This window comes from Pogonomyrmex barbatus, unplaced genomic scaffold, assembly GCF_055798465.1.
Source record: "Pogonomyrmex barbatus isolate J1 unplaced genomic scaffold, ASM5579846v1 scaffold3, whole genome shotgun sequence".
NCBI classification, from domain to species: domain Eukaryota; kingdom Metazoa; phylum Arthropoda; class Insecta; order Hymenoptera; family Formicidae; genus Pogonomyrmex; species Pogonomyrmex barbatus.
In genome coordinates, this window is record NW_028297127.1 from 1900678 (window position 1) to 1925949 (window position 25272).

Genomic DNA, 25272 nt, shown 5'->3' on the forward strand with positions numbered 1-25272 from the left:
GGATCAGTGATATTTCCTTTCAAGGACATACTAAATCTCTCGTTGGGTCGTGAAGAGAAGAAGAAACGCTTCTTTGAAAAGGGCGTTTCTTCATTTGTATTATACTTGACAAAGAAGATTACTTTCTTAAAGACGTATTATGAGGGACATAAAACTCTTGCGATATTTCTGTTATGAAGGGATAACAATATAACGATGTTAAATGGCCATAAACTCAATATTTACGCGTTATTGCCTTGAAACGAATCTGTAACGACAATAGTGAGTCGTTTTAGTGGGTCGTTCGGAAGAAAAACAGAATATTAAATGAAATTGCATTACTCGTAAGTTGAATGAATAATTAACGGGGATAACCAATTAACTTCCATTCTATCTTGCGATGTAAAGGATCGCATTCATGATAATGTAATTATAAAGTTTCTCTATCTCAAGTTTTCATCGAGAGAAAGATCGTTATCTAGGTCACCTTCCGTCGATTTCCGTGTCGATAAAAAGTAGAAGTATCGTGTGATTATGAACGCGCCATCAAAAATAATGTGACTTCGCAAAATAAGTAGCGGCGATGTGAAATAAAATAAAAAAGCTTCGTTACGACGAGAAATTTAATCGCACGGTTGCGCCAAAGAATGGCCTACTTCATGAAAGATGTGCGAAAAATAAATAAAAGGGAGAAAATGAGTAGCTCCGGAACGAGGATGAGGCGCGGTTTTTTTTTTTTCACGGTTTTAGTCGAACGCTTTTGCTCGGCTTTTGCGCGTTTTTCTATTCTGATGACGAGCAAAAATAAAACTCATAGCCGTCGCGCATAGAAGAAGCACTGACCGTTCAATGCATGGATCGTTCAAAGGTTCACGGTCGATGAAGATTTGTTAAAATTGATAGCGCATATAAGTTGGATGGCAGGACATCGGGAGTGCAATGGAGATAAAATTGCAATCGGAAACGAGCATACATAACTTTCTCTCCTTCGGCAAAATACATGAGTAAGTGCGGTGTTCGATAACATCGCGCGCTTGCATGTGTCGGACCGTATTATAAATTGCCAAGAATGAAGCTCATGATACCGCTCGCGCATAGATATATCCCGTTCGTGCGAAATGAGTATGCAGACGTATTTTTTTCACTATGACGCAGGCTTCGTAATAAACATGTTTGTCACGGAATTATTTTAACGAAGTACTCCTGCTCATTAATAAAACGCATATATGAATTATTAGAAAATTAATAATAAGAGAACGCGAGGCAACGCGTAGTTGCGTATTTATCTACACACAAACGAATTCCTATCTAAGACGCGTATTACGACGAAGAATCTCGGAAGGTATACGACAATGGCAGAAGGAAATTTTTACGTGATACCCGATCACAGGTGCTCTCTTCCCCTTTTCATTTCGGTATCTTGAAAAGGGAGGCAGAACCAATGATCGGAGTCTGTTATCTACGTGACCTCTTGTACGACTCTACGTGACATTTTAACAATTGTATCTAGCAAGGAGGAGCATTCCGTATTCTCATAACGCTCCGTGTGCTTCCACAATGGTCCGCATGACGTCGACCAGCGTCAGCTGGCGTCCCGCGCTGCTTCGCCTCGCGTTGCGCCGCGCGGCGTCGCGCATTCTCCCTCGGACGGGGGTGATCCTCCGCGAGCCCGAGTCTGCGTAGAGGCGCGTGTTGCGCGCGCGAGCGAGGCTCGGCCGCCAATCAATAAGGGACCGGAGCACAGGTGGGTCGTCGTCGACGGCGACGGCGGTGGCGGCGGTGGCGGTTGCGAGGACGGCGACGATAAGCAGCGAAGCCAGCGCGACGAGGCGCATACCGAAAGCGAAGCTAACGTGACGCGACGTAACAGCTGAGGACGTAGAAAGATCGACCTCCAGCGGCATTGACAAGGCCGAGGGTGTGCGCTGAGGAGGCGAAGAAGGGAACTCCGTGCCACGCGCGAAGGGGTTAGCCCTAGGGTGGAAGATCGCTGCGATCCGACTCTCTTCTCTTTGTCTCTGTCTCTGTCTCTCCGGCTCCCTCCCTCCCTTTCTCTCCCTCTCTCTCTCTCTCTCTCTCTCTCTCTCTCTCTCTCTCTCTCTCTCTCTCTCTCTCTCTCTCTCTCTCTCTCTCTCTCTCCCTCTCTCCCTCTCTCTCTCTCTCTCTCTCGCTCTCTCTTTCGCTCTTTGTCTCCCTCTCCCGGAAATGAGAAGTTGAAATGTCGGCCGGAACAACGATCGCGACCCTCCGGAGCGCGCGACGCGCTTCCACTCGAGCGTCCCTCTCGCGTTAGTCGCTCGGCCGCAGTGTGCTCGTACGGGGGACGATCCGGGGACGCGACGTTAAGAGATGACGAGGGGACGCGTCGTCATCTGCGATCGACGGTGCTCACGACGAAACGACGTGCTGCTGCTGCTGCTGCTGCTGCTGCTGCTGCGTACGCTGGAGATTGGTGCGTCATCCGGGCTCGTCGTCGCTGCGCGAATGTGAGTCGTCGCGTCGTCGGAGGGAGCGTCAGGGAGTTATGTTTTATGTGCGATACACCCCTGTCGACGATTGGACCTCACGGGCGCGTACACCCTCGCGGGACTGTGCAGGCGTGTTTACGAATAATAGATACGTTGTCCCTGTGCCTACTGGTGGCCGTCAATTGTAAGCGCGCCGAGCATGGACTCGTCGGTGATCTCGAGGCACTCCGTAGGCACTCCGTCCTCTCGATCGGCCAGGTGAAATTCAGAAGGTGGAAGAGCTCCTCGGAAGAGTTGCAAACACAAACAGATGCACGACTCCGAGAAGGAGATAAGGAGCCAGATCTTCACGTACACATGCGTAATCCAACGAAATGCAAGTGATAGTCACCGAGCATTGGGCTCGCGTAAGCGAAAGTAAGCAAAACTGTTCCGCTTAAAGTTTTATAAAAAAAAAAAAAGAAAAAGAATAAGAAAAAAGAAAATAAAAAAAGAAAAACCACGCGTGACACATCGCGCTCCGACAGCATCCTGCCGTGTTGTGATCAATCTGAGCAGTCAGTCTATATGTCAGTAAGTATATTTCATCCTCTCGATTCGATTAAATCTCGCTGATTAAGTCGGAAGGAAACAGCAAGAGACCCGTTCCCGAGAATGAGATATTCCTCGACACCTGGATCTACGATTCGTACGTGTCGGACGAGATCGAGGAGGGCTACGACGCGCGGCATTCGCGAGGATCGATCACGCTCGACGATCAGCTCGGCCGGCCAATACGCGGCCGAGAGTCCTTCCGCTCGGATAAACTGATCATTAAGGAAATTCACGAGGCGCCGAGTACGTCTTCGTCGACGAGGGATTAGCACGTCGTTATTGTCGCGAGACGGAATGTCGCCTCGCGCACTCGTGAAGGATTTCCCAGTATTAGCCCGTGCCAAATCCATCAAGGACGTCGACGAAAGTGGACCATTCTCGCGAAGCTCCGGTGTCTCGTTTTCGAGAAGGCTTGCACGTTGAGCGTTTTATCCGCATCGAATCAAATCTCTAATTGCCAATTATTCATCGCGTCCTATCGCGTTGCGTCTGACCGAGGCACGCTGGATATTTGTTACGTTGGCAACGCAGGAGAACCAAAAGTGTGCTGAGCAAAGAGAATCCTTACGTTCTGTTGTGATATCGATCTTGCTGAGTAATATTTTCGCGGGCTTCGGGATAAGGAAGAGGGAAAGAGGAAGTAGGAGGAAGATAATCGAGACTGACGTTCAGAAAGTTATCCTTTCCGTACGAGACTGTCGTCACGTTCCATCCATTACTTATTGCTAATTAATTATTAAACGAAGTTTGCAATTGCCGAGTTGCCGCGATCTCTACGACACTTTGCATCAGCGCAGAAAATTAAGTTTAAGCAAGTCGTACACAATCATCCTTCTACATTTTATACCGATGTTTTCAGATAAAGAGAGAACAGTTTCTTAATTAAGAGACACCGTGAGAGAGAGGTTGTCCGTCACAAGAGGAGACGTGGACATTGATTACGATATTTAAGAAATTTTGTTTATACATTACGGACCATATAAGCAACTAACAATAATTATCAATAGTAATAATTTGTCTACGAGTACACACAGTTCGTAAGAACGAGATTAAGTGATTTTACGGATGCGCACACGTCCCAATAACAATGCACAATATTTAATATTAATACGTTTTAATAAGCACAAAAAAAACGAGTCTGCTTCGTCGTTCGATAGATTTGGTTTTTCACTCGAAGACATAGAAAGAAAGTATATCAGCGAAAAGAGAGAGATCGAGAAAGCACGGGCAAGAAACGGAACGTTAACCCAACAGTCTTTCAAAGCGTTATAAAACTTTTAATCAATGCTCTTTTTTGCATTGTCTTGTCTTTTGCATTGCGAGAAAAATACCAGAGTAAAATAACAGAAAGAGAAAGAGAAAGAGAGAGAGAGAGAGAGAGTACGATAACCGATAACAGCTACTTCAATTAAAATTTAATTGCCTTACTCATCACGTGATCAAGTATTGTAATTAATCGAGATACGATTTAAGGATTCGTCGAAAATATTACCCGGCACCCGTCGGAATTCCCGTGCCGTGAATAAGTAACGAGCGCGAAGGCGATCGACAGCGAGACCGTAATAATCACTTCGCCAAGATTCAGCTGTTCAAGGAAAAACTGTCGAAGTCCCAGCCCCCGGGTTCGTCCCAGCCGCGGGACGAACGCATAGCGTTGCGTTCGGTGAAGGATCACTCGACGACGATCGAACCGCCGGCGATCGTCAACGTGGCCGCGCGCCCGCCACCGGTGGTGATAAGAAGGAAGCAGATTCTGCCGATCGAGGCGAAACGGCAGGACTCGAGTGTCGCGGATTCCAGCGTCTCCGACGAGGGTCCGCGATCCGGCCAGGGGGAGATCGCCGGGAGGAGGAGGAGGGATCGAGGGCACTCTCGTCGCGACGTCGAGTCACGACTCGGGGAGGAGAACGCTCGCGGCGGGCTCGAATTCTCCCTGGAGAACGAGGGTGCGCGGACGGGGGAGGTCGGCGGTCACTCACGCAGAAAGCGGGGCTTCCTGCCGAAGTCCTCGTCGACGAACGGCACGGCGCGAAGGCTGGTATCCGCGGTGGAGATCGGTGGCGGTGGTACGACGACGACGACCAGTTCGTCATCGTACGAGCGCGACCTGCAGAGTCTGCTGCACGCCGCTCCTGCTCTGTGCGACAACGTCGGCGGAGCCGTCGGCGGCTTCAAGTGCCGCAAGGGGGCTGGAACTTCGACCGGTAGCAGCGGACGCTTCGCCATCAAGATCAGCGACAGTACCTCCTCGGATCTTCAGGAGGAGAGCGACCTGTCGTCCGAGGAGAGGGACGCCCTGATCGAGGATATCAAAACCACGTCGAGCGTCTGCCGCAACAGAATACCCAAGTTCGGCGCCAGACGGAGGGTCGTAACCGCCTCCGGGTCCAAGGATTATTATCTCAGGACGGCGGAGGACCGACTTCTCGGCCTGAATGAAGATTCCTGTTACGCCGCGACCGCGACGACAGCCCCGACGAGACAACATAACGTTCACGTGATCAACGAAAACGCCCACGTGATTAACGAGACGGACACCTTTCCCGACGACTCTCCCAGCTCGTCTCAGAAACCGACCTCGGCACCGAACACCCTGTCCCTCGGCAGGAAGCTCTCGTCCTGGAAGAAGGAGAGCAAGGATCTGCTGGTAAAGTCGGTCTCCTCGGCAAACACGCTCGCCCCAACGACGATGACTTGCATAAAATCCCCGCGGACGATGTCGGAGCATCTCCTGGGACCGCTCGAGGTCCCGGTTCCGCCTGCGACCGCGGTTCTCGGTGCCCTCCGAGTTAAGGGCGGCTCGTTGCGGGAGGGCGATCGCAGCGAGAGGATGACGGACGTGCCGCGGCAGAGATGGAGCAGCGTCAGAGTTAAGGGTGGCAGCACCAAGAGTCTGTTGCTGGAGAACGGGGGCCCGCAGCCACCGCCGTTGAAGGGCGCCATTAGAAAAGAGGTATTCCGTGACGTCCGAGTAAACGTAGCCGCGGTAATTAAAGCGGTAATTAAGTTCGATAAGTCACGACCTTGTTGAATCGTTGAATCTTCTTCGAAAATTACCGAATCCATGACGATAATAATTCACGAACCGTCCAATATTTTATTCCATTTAAACGGGATATAGGATACGCGTCACAATTAACGTCGCGACGTAGATATAAATTATTGGAATGTCACGATAGAAACGAACAATTTCTTAGAACTAAGACGCACGCCGGATAAAACAATTAGAAAACGCACACGGAGAGCACACGGAGAGCACGATGTGTCCAAAGACAGGACCTGACATTTTTATATGAAGCATTAGTACCTGAAGGTAGACAGGAGCTATTTTCGGTAACGCATCGATCGCGATACACACCTACATAATGTCGGCTCTAACGTGACGGGATTTCAACCGCGATTCTAGCTCGGTATCGTGTGTCTTATTGACGTAAGATAAGAATAACACATACCTCGTTCCGATACCGTACATCTGTTATACCCACATGCGAGCTGTATTCTCGCCTGCTAATTACGTAACCGCTATCAATTCGGGCGAGCGAAAATGCTATCTCGCGTGAACTTCGGTATCGGATCAGATGTAATAATTTAAAAAAAAAAAAAAAAGAAAAAAGGAAACATCGGAGAACCACTGATGGACTGATAGATACATTAATCATTAAACATGGATCGATCCATAGATGCTTTTTCCTCGGTGCGTTTTTTACATAGTCACTCGGCTATCCCTTAATGTACTATCCGATAAATTAGTAATAGCTATACTCTCTTTCACGATAATCTTTCGATTAATAATATTTTCTATGTACTTGTGATATTTAAGATATTTTTACTTAACGAGGAGAATGAATACCTTATAAATTTCCCCCGGCAACGGCGAGCTTATTGTCTTTACAAAAACGGAACGACGGGGGTTTAACTTCAAAGAAGGTTTGTGTGAAATGAACACGATGTGCGTGCCGAAAAGGAGAAAGCGAAATGTCGGCAGGAAATTGAAGCTGTATATTTGTAGCATGTTCCCTTGAATTGGTCATTTGGCAAGGTTTAAATGTTTCCCCGTTGAGCTCCTTCGATTGACTCGGCCAATACCATTTTCTGCATTCGGGGGAGAGACGCATTGTTTTCAATGAAAACACCATTGACGACTTTATACTACGGGCTAGTTATGGCGAAGAGGATAAACATCGCATTACCCATGCCTATCCCTCAGTGGTAGACGCGTTACTGCTATTTTCAGACTACACATATGTACACATGGTGCATTCTGGTAGGCTACTGCCTCGTCGGAAAACATCGATCGTCTCCCTTCTTCGAGCTCGCGGCTTAAAAAGATCCCGAAAAAAAAAAAAAAAAAAAGAGAAAAATAAAATTACATTAATAATTGTAACAACGAAAATTGTTGTTTAGGTACTAAGATGCCACGATTGAAGTTAATTATCATTCTTGCATTCCTGTTTTCGCCGTTTATTACTCGCAGTACAGGCGTTTCTCTCTGAAAGCATAGCGAATTACGCACGTTACAATTCTGCGAGACTTTAATTCGTTTCCATCGCAAATAGCGTAACCTTGCCTTCAACAATTACGTTAAATTATAGTTTCCTGCTTTGTATCCTCAAGATTTGTCAAGATTTTGCAAATGAAAGTAGGAATTGCGGGATATAATTTGCGAGAAAGGTCCCTCAGGGTGTCATGGAGCGAATGCTCTTTTATGTTACTCATGATGTGACACGTCGCTATGAAAAGATGGTAATTATAAAATTCCTGCAATTAGCTTCGATAACGGGAGTATCAGTACCTTTGACACAAGGTTACATCAATTGATCGGATTGTACTTTTTTTTTTTTACGAGAATTCTCACGGGAGCAAGCGTGCAATTTAATTGCCCTGCACGATCGTGGGAGTGTATCGTATAATACTCGTATAAATTAAAGATAAATTACGTTTTTCCCTTCCGAGGACACAAATGTAACCGTGATAATAGCACTTGATAACGTTTCGCGTTGCGCACAACTGTGTGGTCGTTATCAGATCGATACGTAACTGTCTTTTCGCGGACAAAGGAATACGTGTAGGGAAATGAAAATAGAAAGAACGCACGAGTGATATTCCAGAGGTACATATGTAAGATATTTACAATTGAAATATTAAATATGAAAAATATCCCTATACACGCGCGCGCATGCGCGCCCGCACGCACGCACACACACACACACACACACACACACACACACACACACACACACACACACACACACACACACACACACACACACACACACATTAAAAATACAACATTAAGCACATATTTATAAATGCAAAAATTGATTAAAGTTGAAATTGAATTTATTAAAATTAAAATAAAATTTGCATTCGTGATTCAAAAATAAAATCTAGCTAATATTAGAGGATAGGATTTATTAATTATCGCATGATTGAATGCGATAATTAAAGTTATATAGCATGTTATAAGAATATACGGAGTGAGTTAATTAACAGTGAGAAGGTGCCTTGCGGTCGCCTTTATAGAGATCGCGGACGGATTACGCTTGTTTGTAAGTTAAGCCTCGTTCCTTCTGCCAGTAAAACGGCACACGACGTTCGATTTACAGTCGGGATGCCTGAAAACACATTCACGGCGCCTGCTTGGTTACTTTCTGTAATTACGTTTTACGACGAACACGCGCAATATCGCGCTGTCTTTGAGGAAATATACAGCAGTCTGGTAAAATATATATAATTAGAAAAAAATTCGCTGCTAAAAATACTCAAAGCGTGGAAAAGTAGTTAATTAAATAGGTTAAGAAATTTAAGTAATTTAAAGATTCCCCTCAGAATTTACATTCATTTTGCTACTTTTAATAAGTTTCACATTAAAATATGTTGTCTAAAAAAGTCTACAAGTGAAAGCAAGCATCGAACATCTTTCACGAATAATTAAAATTTTCCTCGTAACTAATCCCTCAAACTGAGCTTGTCAAAAAGAGCGGTATTAAAATTTTTAATTAAAAAGATTTACGAGAATGAAAAAAAGAAAGAGAGAGAGAGAGAGAGAGAGAGAGAGAGAGAGAAAGAGAGACGAGAATGCAATTGCGATTATAATTTTGAATGATGAAGACATTATATCATCGCTTTAACAATAGCGTGAAGTTTCGCCTCGCTTATTAATTACGCTAATTAAATGAGAAATGAAACCGGCAGATTAGCAAATTAACGAGAAATAAATGGGAAGAGAAAATTGTCCTGTTGTCCCAAGCGATCTCTATTACAAGATCATAAATGTTAATTAGGAACGCGATTTTTCCGTTAATCCTCCGTTGCGTGTTTTTAATATCATAAAACAAGATATTATGAGCTTCTTCCTGGCTATATCGCCATGGTTAAAGTGGTTCATCGAACACGCTCATAAAATGTCAGTCGCCATCACTTAACACGACCTTTCCAAGTGCACTTAGCACACGGTCGATATATTATTAAATCAACGTCACATAATCAAAATGAATTGAAGTGGAAGTTTCGTTTTGGTTCGTATTAACTTATAATGCGTAATGGAATTATCGTTGATACACGGATCGATGGGACTGTCTCGTAGATCTCTGATCTTGCACGGCATGCGTTTCGCATTAAGATGCGCAGCGCCCTTTCCGTTTATTATATTTGTTACTCCTCTTAACGAAGTGTCAAAGTTGTGAATTGATCTAAATGCAAATTTCTCGCTGCTTAAAGCTCGAAGGAGGACAAGCAATCATGAAGAAGAAAAGTTCGAGTTGAGTTGCGTGCAAAGAGAGAAGTATTCGTATGAATCAGCCATAATGAATATCGACGAGTGCGCCTTGACACTTTTATTTATCGCGTCCTATTTCTGATTTTTACGATTGCTTTATTACGACTCGCGTCCAATACTGGGACAAAGTTGCTTTGACCTTACATCTTAGCGACTGCAATATCCAAGAGGAAACTCGTGTCGGGGATGTTTTTCTCTTTCCTGATGGTCCACAAAGAGCTCGAATTCTTTGCCGGATAGCGAACATTTTAAATTGTCGTTTCTTGTTCTAAAATAATTATTATTTCTGTGACTAACAAAATATTTTCCATGAAATTCGATATATGCAACTTTTCTATTTTCAACTGCAACTTTCATTTATTGCAAGTACGAGATTAACTTATCGATTCTACAGATTACGATTGATCACCCTTCTCGCAGCCAATATTCCAGGTATTAGCGACAGGCCATATTTCCGCTTCATTTTCTATTTTACGTTATTACTTCATATTTTACTGTTATTAACAGTCGCTGCCAATTTAAGTCCGATCAGGAGCGTGATCCATCAGCGCCATAAAATGATTTATACCATTTTCGCGATGATAACTCTTCATCGCGCTTTCACTTGCATTCGACGAAATTAAAAGCAATATAGGATTACACGGCGGAATAACAAACCCACTTTTGCGAATTACAGACGTCCGTCGAGTACCGTCGAGAATTTCGAGGAGTGCCTTCTCTCTCCGACTAACCGGATTGCGGAAAATTCGATTGTGCCTTTTAGCACGTACGCTTCCTTCGACTCCCTGCCTTTTAGCCTCATTTCGAATTTTTACGGCCCGCTTTTACTACCCCTGCGTATCCAAAACCTCGGCTCGCCGCATTTACCGATTCGCGAGGCTGGGCGAGCGGATTCAGAGGCGGGCGAATATCGGAGGCGAATGTTTTCTGAAAGCGGTCATTCCTCGACGTGTGTAGCAGCCTCGGCGCCTGGCCGAAACAGATCCCTCCATCTCGAGCGCTTAGTTTTGCCGCGCGTACGCGAGCGTGCGGCCGCGGAATCGTAACGGGTAACGCGCGGAGTCGGCTGAAATTAGATCTCACTTCGCGAGACCCGCTGGAATTCGCTCGGCGTCCCCGAAAGGCACTTGACTGGAACGAGTAGGATTTTCTGCGACACGCGAACGAAACAGCGGCGATAATCGCCGTTGTTATTCCGCCGATCTAATTTTCCCGGGACCGATGGTTTTTAACCAAGAAATACAGTGCGACGAGAATCTGGCGTGAGGTTCCTAAAAAAATGCGCTAATTGAATTTCATCGGAATTCTTCTTCTGAAAATTACGGATGAAAGATTTTACGGCGTGATCTTTCGAGGAAATCAAATACAATTTTAGAAATCTCCCTTGTGAAATCCTCCATCGGAATTCGATGAAGCCCGAGGGTTCGATTCTAATACTATTTTGATGAACGTCACCGTCGCTCTTTTTAAATCGACCTCTCTGCGAGAGAGAGAGAGAGAGAGAGAGAGAGAGAGAGAGAGAGAGAGAGCTGGAGAGCCACGAAACGTGAATACGGGAAATTTGCTGGAATTCGCCCGACGTTCCCGGAAGGCTATCCAACTGGAATCAGCCAACATTCAAGATTCCGTTTTAACGCTACAGTCACAAATATTATCGTCGGTATTTCGAAAAACTCTCTTGCCCCAGGAGATTTCTCGGGATTATATGAAAGCCGAAAGGCTCTTGGCTTGAAATAAACTAAGAAATTGAAAACTCCAATTCGTCGACGGTTTGATTGATTTGGCTTAATTTTATACTTAAAAAAAAAAAATTTCTCAATTATTCACACGAAGTGTCGTGAGAGAAATCGAATGTGTCTCGGTGCTCGTTATCGTGATTAGACATTTGGAAATGGGATAATAACATAAATCGAGCGTGAAAGTGATGCTGAAGCGAACTCGTAATACTGTTTGATGGGAATGTTTATGACAGAGTCAACGGGGTATTAAATTTCCGCGATCAAACAAGAAGACGGCTCTTTAAACGGCGTACGCGTCCAATACTTCTTCAGTTCTATTGAACCTCGAGAGCGTCGATTTAAAGACTATTTAAACCGGTGATGAGATCTCTTGTATGGAATGCAGAAGACTTCGGCGAATCGATCGAGCTTTCCGCAACAACAACGACGACGACGACGACGACGACGAAGACGTGAGACTCTCCTTTTGTCCTCGTGCATCGAGGAAACGCTTTACGAAGTTCGACGAATCGATGTTCTTTGATCAGGAAAGCTACAGCTACTTTTATTTGGCGCATCGAAAGATCATATAAAGAACCTCGCGCTTGATTTAACGGAACTTTTCAGCCGGATGCGCTCGAAGTTCGTACAAAAGTGTTGAGTTTCTCTCCAAACTTTTCATCTCCGGAACGGATACTTAAACTAAAACGGTAAACGACCGTCGTATCGAGGATGATGAGAAACCGCGACGAGGGTCTGTAATATATCACCGCTTGTTTTCCTTTTCGAGATACAGGCCAGACATGAAGAGGACTCGTCGTGGATAGGACTCAGCTTGCCTCCGGCTGGGGCTTGCTATCAACCGCAGCTGCTCCGCACAACTTTGCGAAATCTCAATCTAGCCCGGGAAGCTTCGCCCGTGATATGAATTTGGTCTCGCGCGTCTCGCACGTCGCGGAGAGAAACGTCGGAGATCTCAGCTCAGCGAGGAAGTTTGAAAAAAACGCAGCGGCCGAACAGGTGGTTTCCACGACGTTGTTTATTTTCATATTCGCGCGCATGCTAAAAGCGCCGACGTATCGTCAGCAGTGGTAGAGAGTCCGAGCGGGGGTTGAGAATGACACTGGAATTCTTCGTGAGAGTGTCAGGAACCATGATGCGCTCGTATTTCATGAAGGGAAAGAAGCAGAAGTTTGGCTCGACCCTGTCGACGGTAATCGATGTTTGTATTGCCTGCAATTATTACTTTCTAGTAGAATTAGCAAAAGTACATATAGTTAAATTTAATCTCGTACTTTAGATTTTTACTCGCCTTCGGATTTTGTATTTATCCAAAGAGAGATTTTATTTAAAATCTGATAATATCATTATGAGCTGATTTATCCTCGAATTGTAGAGCTACAAACAACTCGATTCTTTTTTTCCGCATTTTTATCTATGTGAGATTTTATTAAAATCAATGATAATATGATTACGATTATCTGAATTTTTTTTCAGGCGAACTGTTTATTTAACTTTATTACTGTTTAAAATGTGTGTTTGAAACTTAGGTGATAAATTAAAGTGCGCGATTCAATTTATTTTCGCGATACTTCTCTCTCTCTCTCTCTCTCTCTCTCTCTCTCTCTCTCTCTCTCTCTTTCGCGCGTATCATCTTAATCACATTGTTTATTCGCGTTTATCAGGGCTATCAAACCGCGAATGGGTTCGTCCAATTTGCGATGGAATGGCACGTACATTCCGCGCGATATCGATCGTAATATTGCGTAGCAAATCCGTGCAAATCCGCCGGACGCCACTCGTCGTGGCTGACCCGTTATTATGCATTACGAGGCCGTACATCTCGGGAGCGCTAACAGGAGCTTTGACAGGAGCTTTCTTCCCGTTAAAATGGATTATAACTCCGCGCCGTTTCGCTGACGCGACCTCATTTTCAAGGTAGTGCTTTAAAAACGCCGCGCGAAAATATAAATATATATATCCGTTCGCGTTCGCCTGGTTTATCAATATGGGAAATCGTCATTATCCCGATGCCGATCGAATTAGTCGGGGGATAAATTTCACCTAATTTTAGACAAACTTATGACACTCGCGGAACGCCCCGGCCATATCCGCGAAACGCTTAACGTTACGAAATTAGCGCGATGAGTAACTGCCGTTTTATTCTCGCTCGGTTTAAAGAGTGATTTTAAATGCGAACACTTACGTTTCCTATTTTACTACTGCGTCGCTATATTTGCCGCGCGGACTCGTTACTTTCGTGATTCAAAGAGCATTCCCATACCTTCCAGAAGATTCCAGAGGCTATTCTAAAAAGCGTTCTTATCGCACTACAGAAGCTGCAGATACATATTTTACTTTACACGTGTCGGGTACATATTTACGCGGGAAACGGCTCCGCCGTTGAGTCTGCAAATATTAGATCCGGCTGCGGGGGAGTTGGACCTAACTCATAAAGGAGTGCGCAGTCGAAATTGCTAGTCGTAAATGGCTGTTACGATTTTTGATTAGATTGTTTTCAAGTTTTTATCACCCGTCTCTTTTATCCCCATCCCCGCATCTCCCTCCGCGACGCAACAGGATTGGAGGAGGGTTTCGAAGGAAGCATAAATTTCCGCATTGTTGCGCTGGTGATACTTTTCGCGCGCCTTATCTCGACGCCATTTTTCCTGGTTTGTTAAACACTGATAGATCATGATCACGTAACGCGGTAGCTATCCGATAATTCCAGGTCACGTCACGTGATAACTACCGTTCGCCATCCTCTTTCGTGTATTCGATTACTTCGCGTCTCCATAACATCTTAGGTCGAAGAGAAATTTCATGCATGCATGAATGACTAGCTCGCCAGAATCAAGTTACGATTAAATTACGTTAAAGGATCTTTTCCCGACTGTTAATTTATTCAACCATTTATTACTTGTACATTCAATTTTGCTTTTGGAGGCTCTTTTTATGAAAAATAATTGAAAAAAAATTGAAGAAAAGGAAAAAAGCGCAAAAATAAAAAAGCATTAATTTAAAAGAAATGAGGATATTTCTATGGCGCACCTCAGTCTAGTTTATTTTCAGTTTGGTTTAAAGATTCAGTTTGTCGAAGATGCTTTTCCATGCATACATTTTTGGAGTTTGGTATTGTGTTTCGACATACATCTCCCTTGTAGTTTATAAGAGATGGCACAAATTGCAATAACTTCGGGTCATTGGAATGAGGTCGTCCGCGCGATCCTTCTCACCTAGCATCGGGTGCATGAATAAAACATGACCTACCTGAATTTACATTCTCGCGGCTGTCTCTGACGAGCCAACCAGCGAGTTTCTACTTCGCCTCCCCTTACCCGCCTGACTACACGCTTTCCACCAGATGGAAGCTGATAATAAAAAAATCGATAAAGAAGCTAAGGAAGAAAGCTCGAGCTATCCTGAGTCTTTTCCTTTTAAAAACATAGCAGCAAGATAGATTTATCTGTCACCGAACGTATTCGATATTCATATAAATCATATGAGATAAATAAAAATATGAATATAATAATCACATCACACCAAATTAAAAATTTAACGCTAGTCGCATATGAATATCGAAAGAAGAAAATTCAGATCTCTATTTATTTAGAAGAATTATATATTAAATTAAAGAGAAACGTTGCGGCAATATATATAAGTATTAATCTGCAAAGAGTTAAAATGGTAAATTTAGCGTGGAATAGATCACATGGCCGATCAAGGCCGTTCAAAGGCTGATTTAAAGATCAATAAACGGAAGCATAGGGAAGGCAATGTCGGTCCGGATACTCGGAATCACCGTCAAGTATCAGCAACATGAAGCTATATAATGATGTTGGCATCCGCATCAGCAATATCCCATTTTCCATTTTTATCCACTTATCGGCCGTTTATCGGCAGGGGGTTGATAATAATAAATCAACGGCACCAGGGGTGGGGAGGAGGGGCGAAGTAAGAGGGAGCGAACTGCGACTTCGTCCGAGATAGGATCGTCAGTTTCTGTTACGAGCCTCTCGAGTACGGGTTATCGTTATCGAACTCCCGAAGTAGTCCTCACTGAAACTACTGCCGACGGCCCGACGACTCTCGGGCGGCTCAGTGTTGTGCCACCCGACACTTCACGGACTGAAATATGCTGGCTGAGGGTGTGACGGTGGTGCTACCCTAACCCGCACGCCGCTTCTCGCGAACAGCCAGCTAGCCCCAAGCCAGCCAACCCCGAGCCAATCGAACGAACGCCTCCCTTCGTCGGGCCGCATTGCATCAGTGTTAAGCTAGCGCTCGGACGGCACTCTTCCGGTTCTTCCCACGTTCCCGCCAAACCGTAAACAAGCGTCCTCGATTCCGAGCACCGCGTGCGGCGATCGATAATCCTCGAAATATCGGCCGCGTTTTTGAGGGGAGAGTCGCCCTCCGAGGAGCCGTCGATTTTCCGCCTCATCATTCCGTCGCGACGCGAATCCGCAAATTTCGAAATTTCCATCCGACAGTGGTCGCTGCCGTGTTAACGTGTTTCTCGCGTGTTCCGATAAATTCTTCCCCGTTTCTTCCATGGTTTTGGTATGCGAGCAACCCAAAGACGATCGCCAGCGTTCGGTATTATGACGAACACGAGGCTTTGAAGAAATTGCGGATTACGACGGCGAGCTAAGTGGTTAAGCTCTCGCTCGAGCACGAAGCCAGGTGTTTTTAAGCTCGGGGGCACTTGTGACCGTAATAATCCCTCGTGCGAACACCCCTCGAACATCGGGAAACAATATAGGGGATAACAGCTCGGCGGGGAAAGAGTTCAACAGCTGTTTGGAGGCGATGCTCTCGGAGATGTGGAGCAGCGTGATTCGAAAGATCTACTTTCATCCACCGGCCGGATCGGGTTGACGAGATGGATGTACGGGCACCTTTGGCGTAAAAACCACTCCCTCGGGGAATCCTCGAGCTCGCTTGGCGCGCATCATCGATTCACGTCTCACCGCTGATCGATTCCCGGTCGAATCCGCGCGCGTCTTAAATGGCAGAGAGTCCAATAAGTAACTCGAAACGCTTCTGCGCTCGACAGGTCAGCAAACAGTCTTGCTCGCAGTCGCTTCCGCGCTCTTCCTCCGCGTATCTTGCGGATGACATTAAACGTCACTCGCGCGACATCACACTCCCTTCACGATCGAGGCGCCTCGAATAAGTGTGTTATTCGTGATGCAATTTAGCGTGAACAACGTTATCCCGGTGTCGTTGCACGTCGAGTAACGATGTTTGGACAATGTTGCCGGAACGTTCGCCGCGAGGTATAAACGATTTCGTGCTGATGGAAAACCACTTTCCGTTACCTGTCCGAAGCGCGACGTATTTTTTTCTTTTTTCTCTATTTTTTTTTGTTTTTTTTTTTCTATGTACACGGAACGCTCCACTCGGACCGCATTTTTATATAACGTGTCGGACCTCTCCTTCGCCGGACGTAAAGCATTTTATTCTACGTGACAGAGCTTTTCCGAGGATGTAGAGCAGAGAAAATGTGAAAAATAGAAAAATGAAGATGAAGGAACTCCATTTCAAAATTTCGATATCGCCTGTCGCAGGTACTGTCCCTCGGAGCAGACGTCCTCCCGGAGTACAAATTACAGTCCCCCAGAATCCATAAGTGGACCATACTACACTATTCGCCGTTCAAGGCGGTCTGGGATTGGATTATATTGTTGCTCGTGATGTACACCGCCATATTTACGCCGTACGTTGCCGCCTTTGTTCTGTCGGATTCAGAATACAACAGCAGGAAGAACAAAAAGTACAGTGACGATCCTATCGTCATCATAGACCTCATAGGTGAGCAATCGCCAAAATTTACTCTTTTACAATTTTATTTTTAGCGTAGAAAACTATATATAACGACTAATAATACCTAAAAGTATAAATAATTATGTTGATTTGACTAATTACAAGTGATATAATGTGATAATAATGATAATAATCGTTTTTTAAATCAAAATTTTAATTTTAATAGTTGAATAACTTAATACTTGCCATATATATGTATATATATATATATATAAAATTTGATTTTTGAAATTAGAGAAAAATTTTATAACGGAAGTGAATTTTAATTAAAAATGATATGATATTGTTAAATCATCTGACATACTAAGAGATAAAACCGGTTTTTAAAGTATTAAGTTCTAAATTTGATATCGATGCCTGAACAGCATTATATAATGTTTCATAGCACAATGTAGGATAACACGTGTCATGAGTTCTGAAACAATAGAACGGATAAAGAGACAATAGCACGGGAATAGAACGAATGGAGAAGAAATCGGAGAAATGTCCAAACGAACAGTTCGGGAATAGCTATCTCATATTACTTCGCTTCAGAAATCAATTTCAGTTTTATCGAAATTTTGGGAGGACACAATGATATTACTCTCGATATTACTTGATGTACGGGGATCTTAATTTTGTGTGTATAGAAATTGAATAAAGATTAATACAATCTGTTTGATGTAAAAAAAAATTTTTTTAATTATAATCGACTATCTCTGATAATTACAGAAATATTAGATAATTGTCAATTTCTTTAGACTATAGCGGTATATTTCTGTCTTTTAGTCGACGTCACCTTCATCGTGGACATCATCATAAATTTTCGCACGACTTTCGTCAACAGCAACGATGAGGTGGTCTCCCATCCTGGAAAGATAGCCGTCCATTATCTGAGGGGTTGGTTCATCATCGACCTGGTAGCTGCCATTCCCTTCGACCTCCTACTCGTCGGATCGGACACTGACGAGGTAAGTTTCGTCGCACGCTTTGCATTACGTTAGATCTTTCTTCCAAGCCGGGTCTGGCGTTTTGCGGGATTATGTCTCACGCCAAATTTATCGACTTATTATTTCGCGAATTATTGAAAATTGCAACAATTTGTGATTCATTAATATCTCTCGTTTCGTTAATCATCACTTGTCTCGTCACGTTTTTAATTTTTAAGACGAAACGAAATTGTAATATCGAGCATCAAAGCAATAAAGGAAAAAAGTAAAAAGAAAATGAGATCTGAAAAATGAAAAATAAAGAGATAAACTCGCGAACGCCAGATCTCCGGGGCAGAATTTTTTTTTAGAATGTCGGTGTTAGCTGGTAAATATGATTAGGATGACATGCCGAGCCCAAGTTACGTGCCCATAGATGTGACTTTACCGGACTGGTGCTTAATTCTCGTTTCTCCCTATTTTTTCGACCATTTTCTCTCGGTGTTGAATGATTTCGTTTTTTCCTTTGTCGAGAGTTAGTCGAGTCGTCGTGTTAATGTGCACACAATGTATACGTACGGACGAGCGAGGGACGTTCTAATGGCGTTCTCGCTGTCCGGTACGGATTTTTACACAACGTTTAAAACGTGTGCTACACGTGCGTCGGTCGGGAGTCAATCGCACAACGGTGTCCGCTTTCCCGTTTGCCGATCCGAATTCATCGCGTTACGTTGAACTGCCAATAGAAGCGAAATTATAGATGAACGCGATCGACAAGCGGTCGTGCGACATTTCAGCCTCAATAACTATCAGTAACAAAGTTACGTATCATGCGGAACAACATGCGTGTAACTTAACATAGATGCCTTTGTTTCCTCGAACTGTGACTCGTACCTGTACGCACACGTATGCATATACTCTTCATAAATATGTAAGTAAATATCTAGTTTGTCGCTGTGAAAATTTCTGCTCTGATTGTCAAAGTATTAGACTATACATATATATATATCAGATCTTCGTCAAGATTCTCCTCTATTTTTCGTTAATCGTGTTTCTTTTTTCTTTTTATTTATTTCGTTCAAGTGATTCTTTTCGACTTTCTTTCATGAGTTCTTTATGATTCTTTTATGAGATTTTTCTATAAAGTCTTTATTTATCTCTTTTTCTCTTTCTCTCTCTCTCTCTCTCTCTCTCTCTCTCTCTCTCTCTCACTCTCTCTCTCTCTCTCTCCCCTCGATTTGTATGAACGATAGCCGGTGGCTAATGAAGATAGTCTATATAGGGAAAAAAACGGTGAATATAAATAACTCTTCCTGTAATTAATTTAATTTATCGCGCCCCTAATAAGAGAGATCAGAATATCATTTACATTCCCAATCGACCAGTTTCCGTGTTACGAAAGTAATTAATAAAGTCAACCATCTCGGCAATTTGTTCAAGATGAAAATGAGAATTTGTATGAATTTCTTACTCCTAATTTAAGTGAATGCTGAAACGTAAAAACGATTTGGAAAATAAAATTATAACTCATCCCTGTGTGGTGTGAAAAGAACAAGTTTTAACCTCAGTTTAACGTTTTCGTAGCTCGGCTTGGACAAGGACGAGGTTAGTTAACACAATAATATACACAAGAGATCCTCACTGACGTGTCTTTTCTTTCGTTTACTTAACGAGGATTACAAGTCACACCGATTTTCACACACCAAAAAACGATTAAGATCACCACCGCAATCACGAGTTTTCTCTACTAACTAATTCTCTTCTCTCTGTCTTTCCTCTATCTCTCTTTCTCTCTTTCTCTTTCTCTCATGTACAAACCGCTTAAACACATATTACACATCTTAAATACTTTCAGCACCGTCTCTCTTGCAATACCAATCATCCCTCCTCGGCGTTATCATCTCGACGATCAAGAGTCTCGACTCATCACACGTACAAACATCTCACTTGATCACTGCAACCCCATGCCGAGGAAGTTTAGAATAAAGTTGATGGCAAATCGTTGCTCGGCTTTTCTTCGATATAAATGCTTCTTTTCTTTAATTTGCAAAGATACATAGTCGACCGTGATGCGAGGAGGCAGGATTTTTTCATCAACTCTATTCTCGCCTGTACGATATATTAAAATTATATCGAAGTGCATGTTTCTTTCTCTTTTCTTTTTCTTTTTTTTTTTTTTTTTTTTAATTAGATACTGTATGAGAAACCGACAAGATAATTCGCTTTCAATCCGTTTTGATTTAAAGAGATTTGGATTGCATAAAATTTATTTCGTTTACAAAGCGCATTGCGTCGTTGGCTTGTGTCGTTTGTGTCGTTCCCGCAAAAATCGGTCCGTTTTGCAAGTTACGTGCCACGAGGATAATTATTAGAATCTGAATTTTACTACAACTGGCAAGTGGACGCACGTCTGCGCCAATGCAAATTTTCCAAATTTACATAATATTGGAACACAAAAGAATGGGATTAATATTCAATTATGTGCAAATGCAGAACGCCGATTTCTCGCGTATTAGCGCAGATGCGCGTTTCAGTTTTCGATCGTGGCGAGAAGTTTGAATTTTAACAGTTTAAAAATTATCATCGGCGATTTATCACATGTAATAAAACTGTAATAAAACTGATTTGCGCTGCCGATATCTGGTAGGAACTATAGTTGGCTTTATTATCTTCTAATTAGACCATCTTACCAGATATCGAATCACGCCTACGTCGATCGCACGACATTTTTCGACAAGAATACGCGACGAGTATCTTATATTTTGTATTATTTATTCTTCTTGCATCCAGCTTGTCGAGTTTGATTTTCAATGAGTAAATCGACCTTCTACTCCTGCTTTACTCGCTCGAGTCTCGCGCGACTCATCTCTCTTTTCAGAATCAATACGACTGCTTACGATTGCCTCGATCACATTTCGCTCAGACTATGCTCTTATCGGATCCACAGGCGAGCATTTGAGCATCACACGATATACATGCTTTCGTTTATTCATCTTAATCTTAAACGATATACATATATCGAGCTTTCGTTTTTTAAATTGATTTCCAATTTTGCGAAAATGTCGACGGATTTCAAAAGAAGAGGTTTCGAAGAGGGAAACTTTTGATCCCAAAGGTAATTCGGAAAGGTTTTCAAGAGGGACAATGAATCGAACCACTCGGGGAAATGAAATGAAATGAAATTTTTATTAGGATATGTTATTGATCACACTCACACAAACACATACACACATGACGCGACACGCACAATCGGTCACGAACCGTACAAACCGGACAAAATGTGTGCCAATCGTGAAGAAAAGCGACCAATAGTATCGTATTTCGAGTACATCTCGATTCAAAATATCTCGTCGCGATTTCGTCAGCGACTGCGCGTACGCTTCAGCTATTTCTTTTTGATTCTGTTCCGATTACTCTGTTGGTTCTACCGTTCTGTTATCGAGCTTCTTTTGTATACTGTACTTTTTTATTACGCCTCTGTTGCAAGCTGTACAAAACGTGATTGTACTCGATCCCCAAAAACGAGAGAGTTTTCCAACCGGCAAACTGTTTTCGGTTTAACATGTATGCGTGCGTGCGTGCGTGCGTGCGTGCGTGCGTGCGTGCGTACGTGTGTGTGTGTGTGTGTGTGTGTGTGTGTGTGTGTGTGTGTGTGTGTGTGTGTGTGTGTGTGTGTGTGTGTGTGTGTGTGTGTGTGTGTGTGTTCATGCGCGTCTGTTTCGTCTTTGCGCTTGACAGAATTTTACGTTTCATATTTATGACGATTGAAAAAGCAAGCGAATAATAGAAGTTTTATATATCTTTATGCCCTTTTTTTTCTATGTGAAAGTCGACTTTTCCCAAATTGACGAGCGTATTTTTCGTTCGAAATCTGAAAATTTTTATATCGGATTTTCTTGATCAATTTATAAATTAATTTTCATAGTACTTATCTTCTCCATTCACTCGCTCGTTCAATCGTTGTTTGCTTAAGAACTTTTGTGTACGTGTGATTATGCGTGTTTTGTATCGCTTATACGCTTTGCCTCTTTTCTAATGAGCGCGCAATGAGTCGCGTTTGTATCGGCAAAATTTTCACCGTTCGCAAAACGATACATTTATCTGTTTCGAACGTATTTGTATCGCGCTCAAAGCTTCGCTTCAAGCGCACATGGAATATGTGACAATTTAAATTGTTTCGATTGGAACACAATAGCATGATAGCTATGAAAATATATAGAGTTCTATCTCTTTCAGCGTTTGTGAGCGTTCGATCAATGTAGAACTTATCACTGTTTGCATGCCTGAAAATGATCTTTTTTAAACCGAGAGAGTTTTTTCCAAATTCTCTCGGCAGGTAAGAACGAAGAGGAAGCATGAGTACGCTTGCTCACGCGAGATGTTTTTTTTTTTCCCCAAGGCTGATCGCAAATTACATCGATGAGGAGCTTTTCTCTTTTTTTTCGGCAGTTCGGTCTATTCTATTATTTGTAATTATGTCCATACTTTATTCGAGTATTAAGTACAATCAAAAGTGCTCGCAGATTATATATATATATATATATATATATATATATATATATATATATATATTATATATATATGTCTTATTATTTCGAATTTCTATCTTTCTCAAAGCTAAGCAAATGAAATAAGTAACTCGAATCGAAACTCGAGCTTACTTACAGCCGCAGCTGATTAACTCCTAAGGAGGTCGTCATTTTACTCGAAACGCACCCCCCTCCTTCCCCACCGCCAAACGCGATGCTCTAACGACGTTGCAAATTAATTCCCGCTGCAGATCGTTCTCGAAAAGATCGGTTTCTCGAATGGGGGACCTGCGGTTAAATTGATGCCAAGGAGTGGCACGAGACGACGAGCTTCAACTTTGGTATTTGGAACGCGGCGAGACGTATCATATCGCGATATTCCGGCGGGATGACGTCCCCCGCTTCGACGATTGATGTGCAAGCGGAGTGACGACTTCCGGCGAGAGTGACACTTCCAACACGGAAATGGCCTTTACGCGAACGTCGAACGATTAGACTTCAGATAAACGACCGTGTTGCATCGGAGGCGCGTTTTAATGGAAACGACAAACCCGTCGTGTTTATTTATTGCAACTTATATACGTTCTTACATAAAGAAAAGAAATTAACCGTGTGTAAAAATAATTGAAGATTAAGAAATATATTTTTTATTCGTTTCACATAAATATCACATTCATGCGGACACATCTTGCTGCGAAAGCACGATTCATCTTTGCATGAGCAACTCCAAATTCATGAAACGATAAAAGATATCGGTTATTTATAAGCGATGATAACGGATGGCGTTTAGTAAGGCCGATTTCTGTGTGGCGAAAATTGACGTATTTTCGCGGACTCGCTGACTCGGCAGATGGGAAAAATGAGCGATCGTTTTCAGACGACGACTTTGATCGGACTCCTGAAGACGGCCCGTCTGCTCCGCCTTGTCAGAGTGGCCAGGAAGATCGACAGATACAGCGAATATGGTGCTGCCGTTTTGTTACTCTTAATGGCCACTTTTGCCCTTATTGCTCACTGGATGGCGTGTATATGGTAAGTAATATCGTCTATATCCTCGGAGATACTCCTCACTAATTCATGTAATAAGTATGATTATTATTATAGCTATAGTCGAGTATTAATATTGTAGTTATATCTTCAACCGTAATTTTCATAATCGAGTTCAAGTTGACCTTTTTTTAAAAAACTGAAAACTTTGTCCAGGGAGATCTGCCTTCTTTTCTAAGCGATATAAATAACTAATAAAGTATTAAAAGATTATTAGAAATGAATGTCTTACAAAATGCATATATATTTTAAAACTTTCTCTCAATGCAAAGTGTTACGTCCCGGTTATTTCGCGCTGTTTGAAGGTACGCCATAGGAAACGCCGAGAGACCGACCCTGAAGAGCAAGGTTGGTTGGCTCGACATTCTAGCCAACGACACGCATCAGTTTTACTTTCACAATAACACCGGCGGGCCGAGCATAAAAGTAAGCCATCCGCGCGAGCACCTCTCGAGTATGCTCTATTTGAGATCGCAACATTAATGGAAATATACGCGATTACTTTTTACGTGTGTAACGTGTGTAACGTCGTAATTTTTTTTTCCAGAGTCGCTACATCACGGCGCTTTACTTCACCTTCAGCAGCCTCACGTCCGTAGGCTTCGGAAACGTAGCGCCCAACACCGACGCCGAGAAGATCTTTACGATAATCGTCATGTTGATCGGATGTGAGTCGATAAATAATGATAAATCTCTGTGGCGCGCAGGCACGAATTTAAAATCTCCTAATTAAAAGTAATAATATTGATAGAAAGAAACAGAATGAAATTAAAAAATAACTGAAAGTATAAATACAAATAAAAAATAAAAATAAAAGAAGTAGAATAAATAGATAATAATTGAATCGTGATGAAAATAAATGAAATATAAACGTAATAAACGTATTCTATAAATATACTATAAAAAATATTGGTATTAAAATATCATGGAATTTAAAATTTTTAAATCTTTGGATAGACAGATGATGAAATTAATTTCCTGGAAACCGCTAAAATAATGAAATTAATTCGTCTGAAACCGCCGGAAAATAATGTGAGATTCGCGATTTATTCCACGATACCTTGCTTTTAGCTCTGATGTACGCCAGTATCTTCGGTAATGTATCGGCAATCATTCAGAGGCTATACAGCGGCACCGCCCGGTATCACACACAGATGCTCAGGGTCAGGGAATTCATAAGATTCCATCAGATACCGAATCCGCTCCGCCAACGGTTGGAGGAGTACTTTCAACACGCGTGGACCTACACGAACGGGATTGATATGAACAGTGTTCTGAAAGGGTTCCCCGAGTGCCTTCAGGCCGACATCTGTCTTCATCTCAATAGGAATCTTTTAAACAATTGCCGAGCCTTCGAGGGGGCTAGTCCAGGCTGTTTAAGGTACTTCCTACAATTCACTCTTGATGCGAAATTAAAAATAC

General features: G+C 43.0%; 2 protein-coding genes across 12 annotated transcripts in view; both read left to right on the top strand.

Annotated features, from left to right (window-relative positions):
- LOC148935913 (uncharacterized) overlaps positions 1-4445 on the top strand; it is a 14789-nt gene extending 10344 nt beyond the window's left edge. The window contains exon 2 of the mRNA XM_089079608.1: positions 1490-4445. Within this exon, the coding sequence (XP_088935734.1) occupies positions 1490-1549 (60 nt within the window). The 3' untranslated portion in view covers positions 1550-4445. The remainder of the gene's footprint in view (positions 1-1489) is intronic.
- sei (potassium voltage-gated channel seizure) overlaps positions 1-25272 on the top strand; it is a 99655-nt gene that overhangs the window by 68383 nt on the left and 6000 nt on the right. For 10 of the 11 annotated variants that reach the window (XM_089079602.1, XM_011637495.3, XM_011637496.3 and 7 more), the window contains 7 exons: positions 17111-17354; positions 18135-18316; positions 19859-19879; positions 23681-23835; positions 24156-24276; positions 24398-24518; positions 24922-25231. In XM_089079602.1, coding sequence (XP_088935728.1) covers positions 17111-17354; positions 18135-18316; positions 19859-19879; positions 23681-23835; positions 24156-24276; positions 24398-24518; positions 24922-25231 — 1154 coding nt within the window. The remainder of the gene's footprint in view (positions 1-17110; positions 17355-18134; positions 18317-19858; positions 19880-23680; positions 23836-24155; positions 24277-24397; positions 24519-24921; positions 25232-25272) is intronic. The other variant, XM_011637489.3, reaches the window with a different exon arrangement.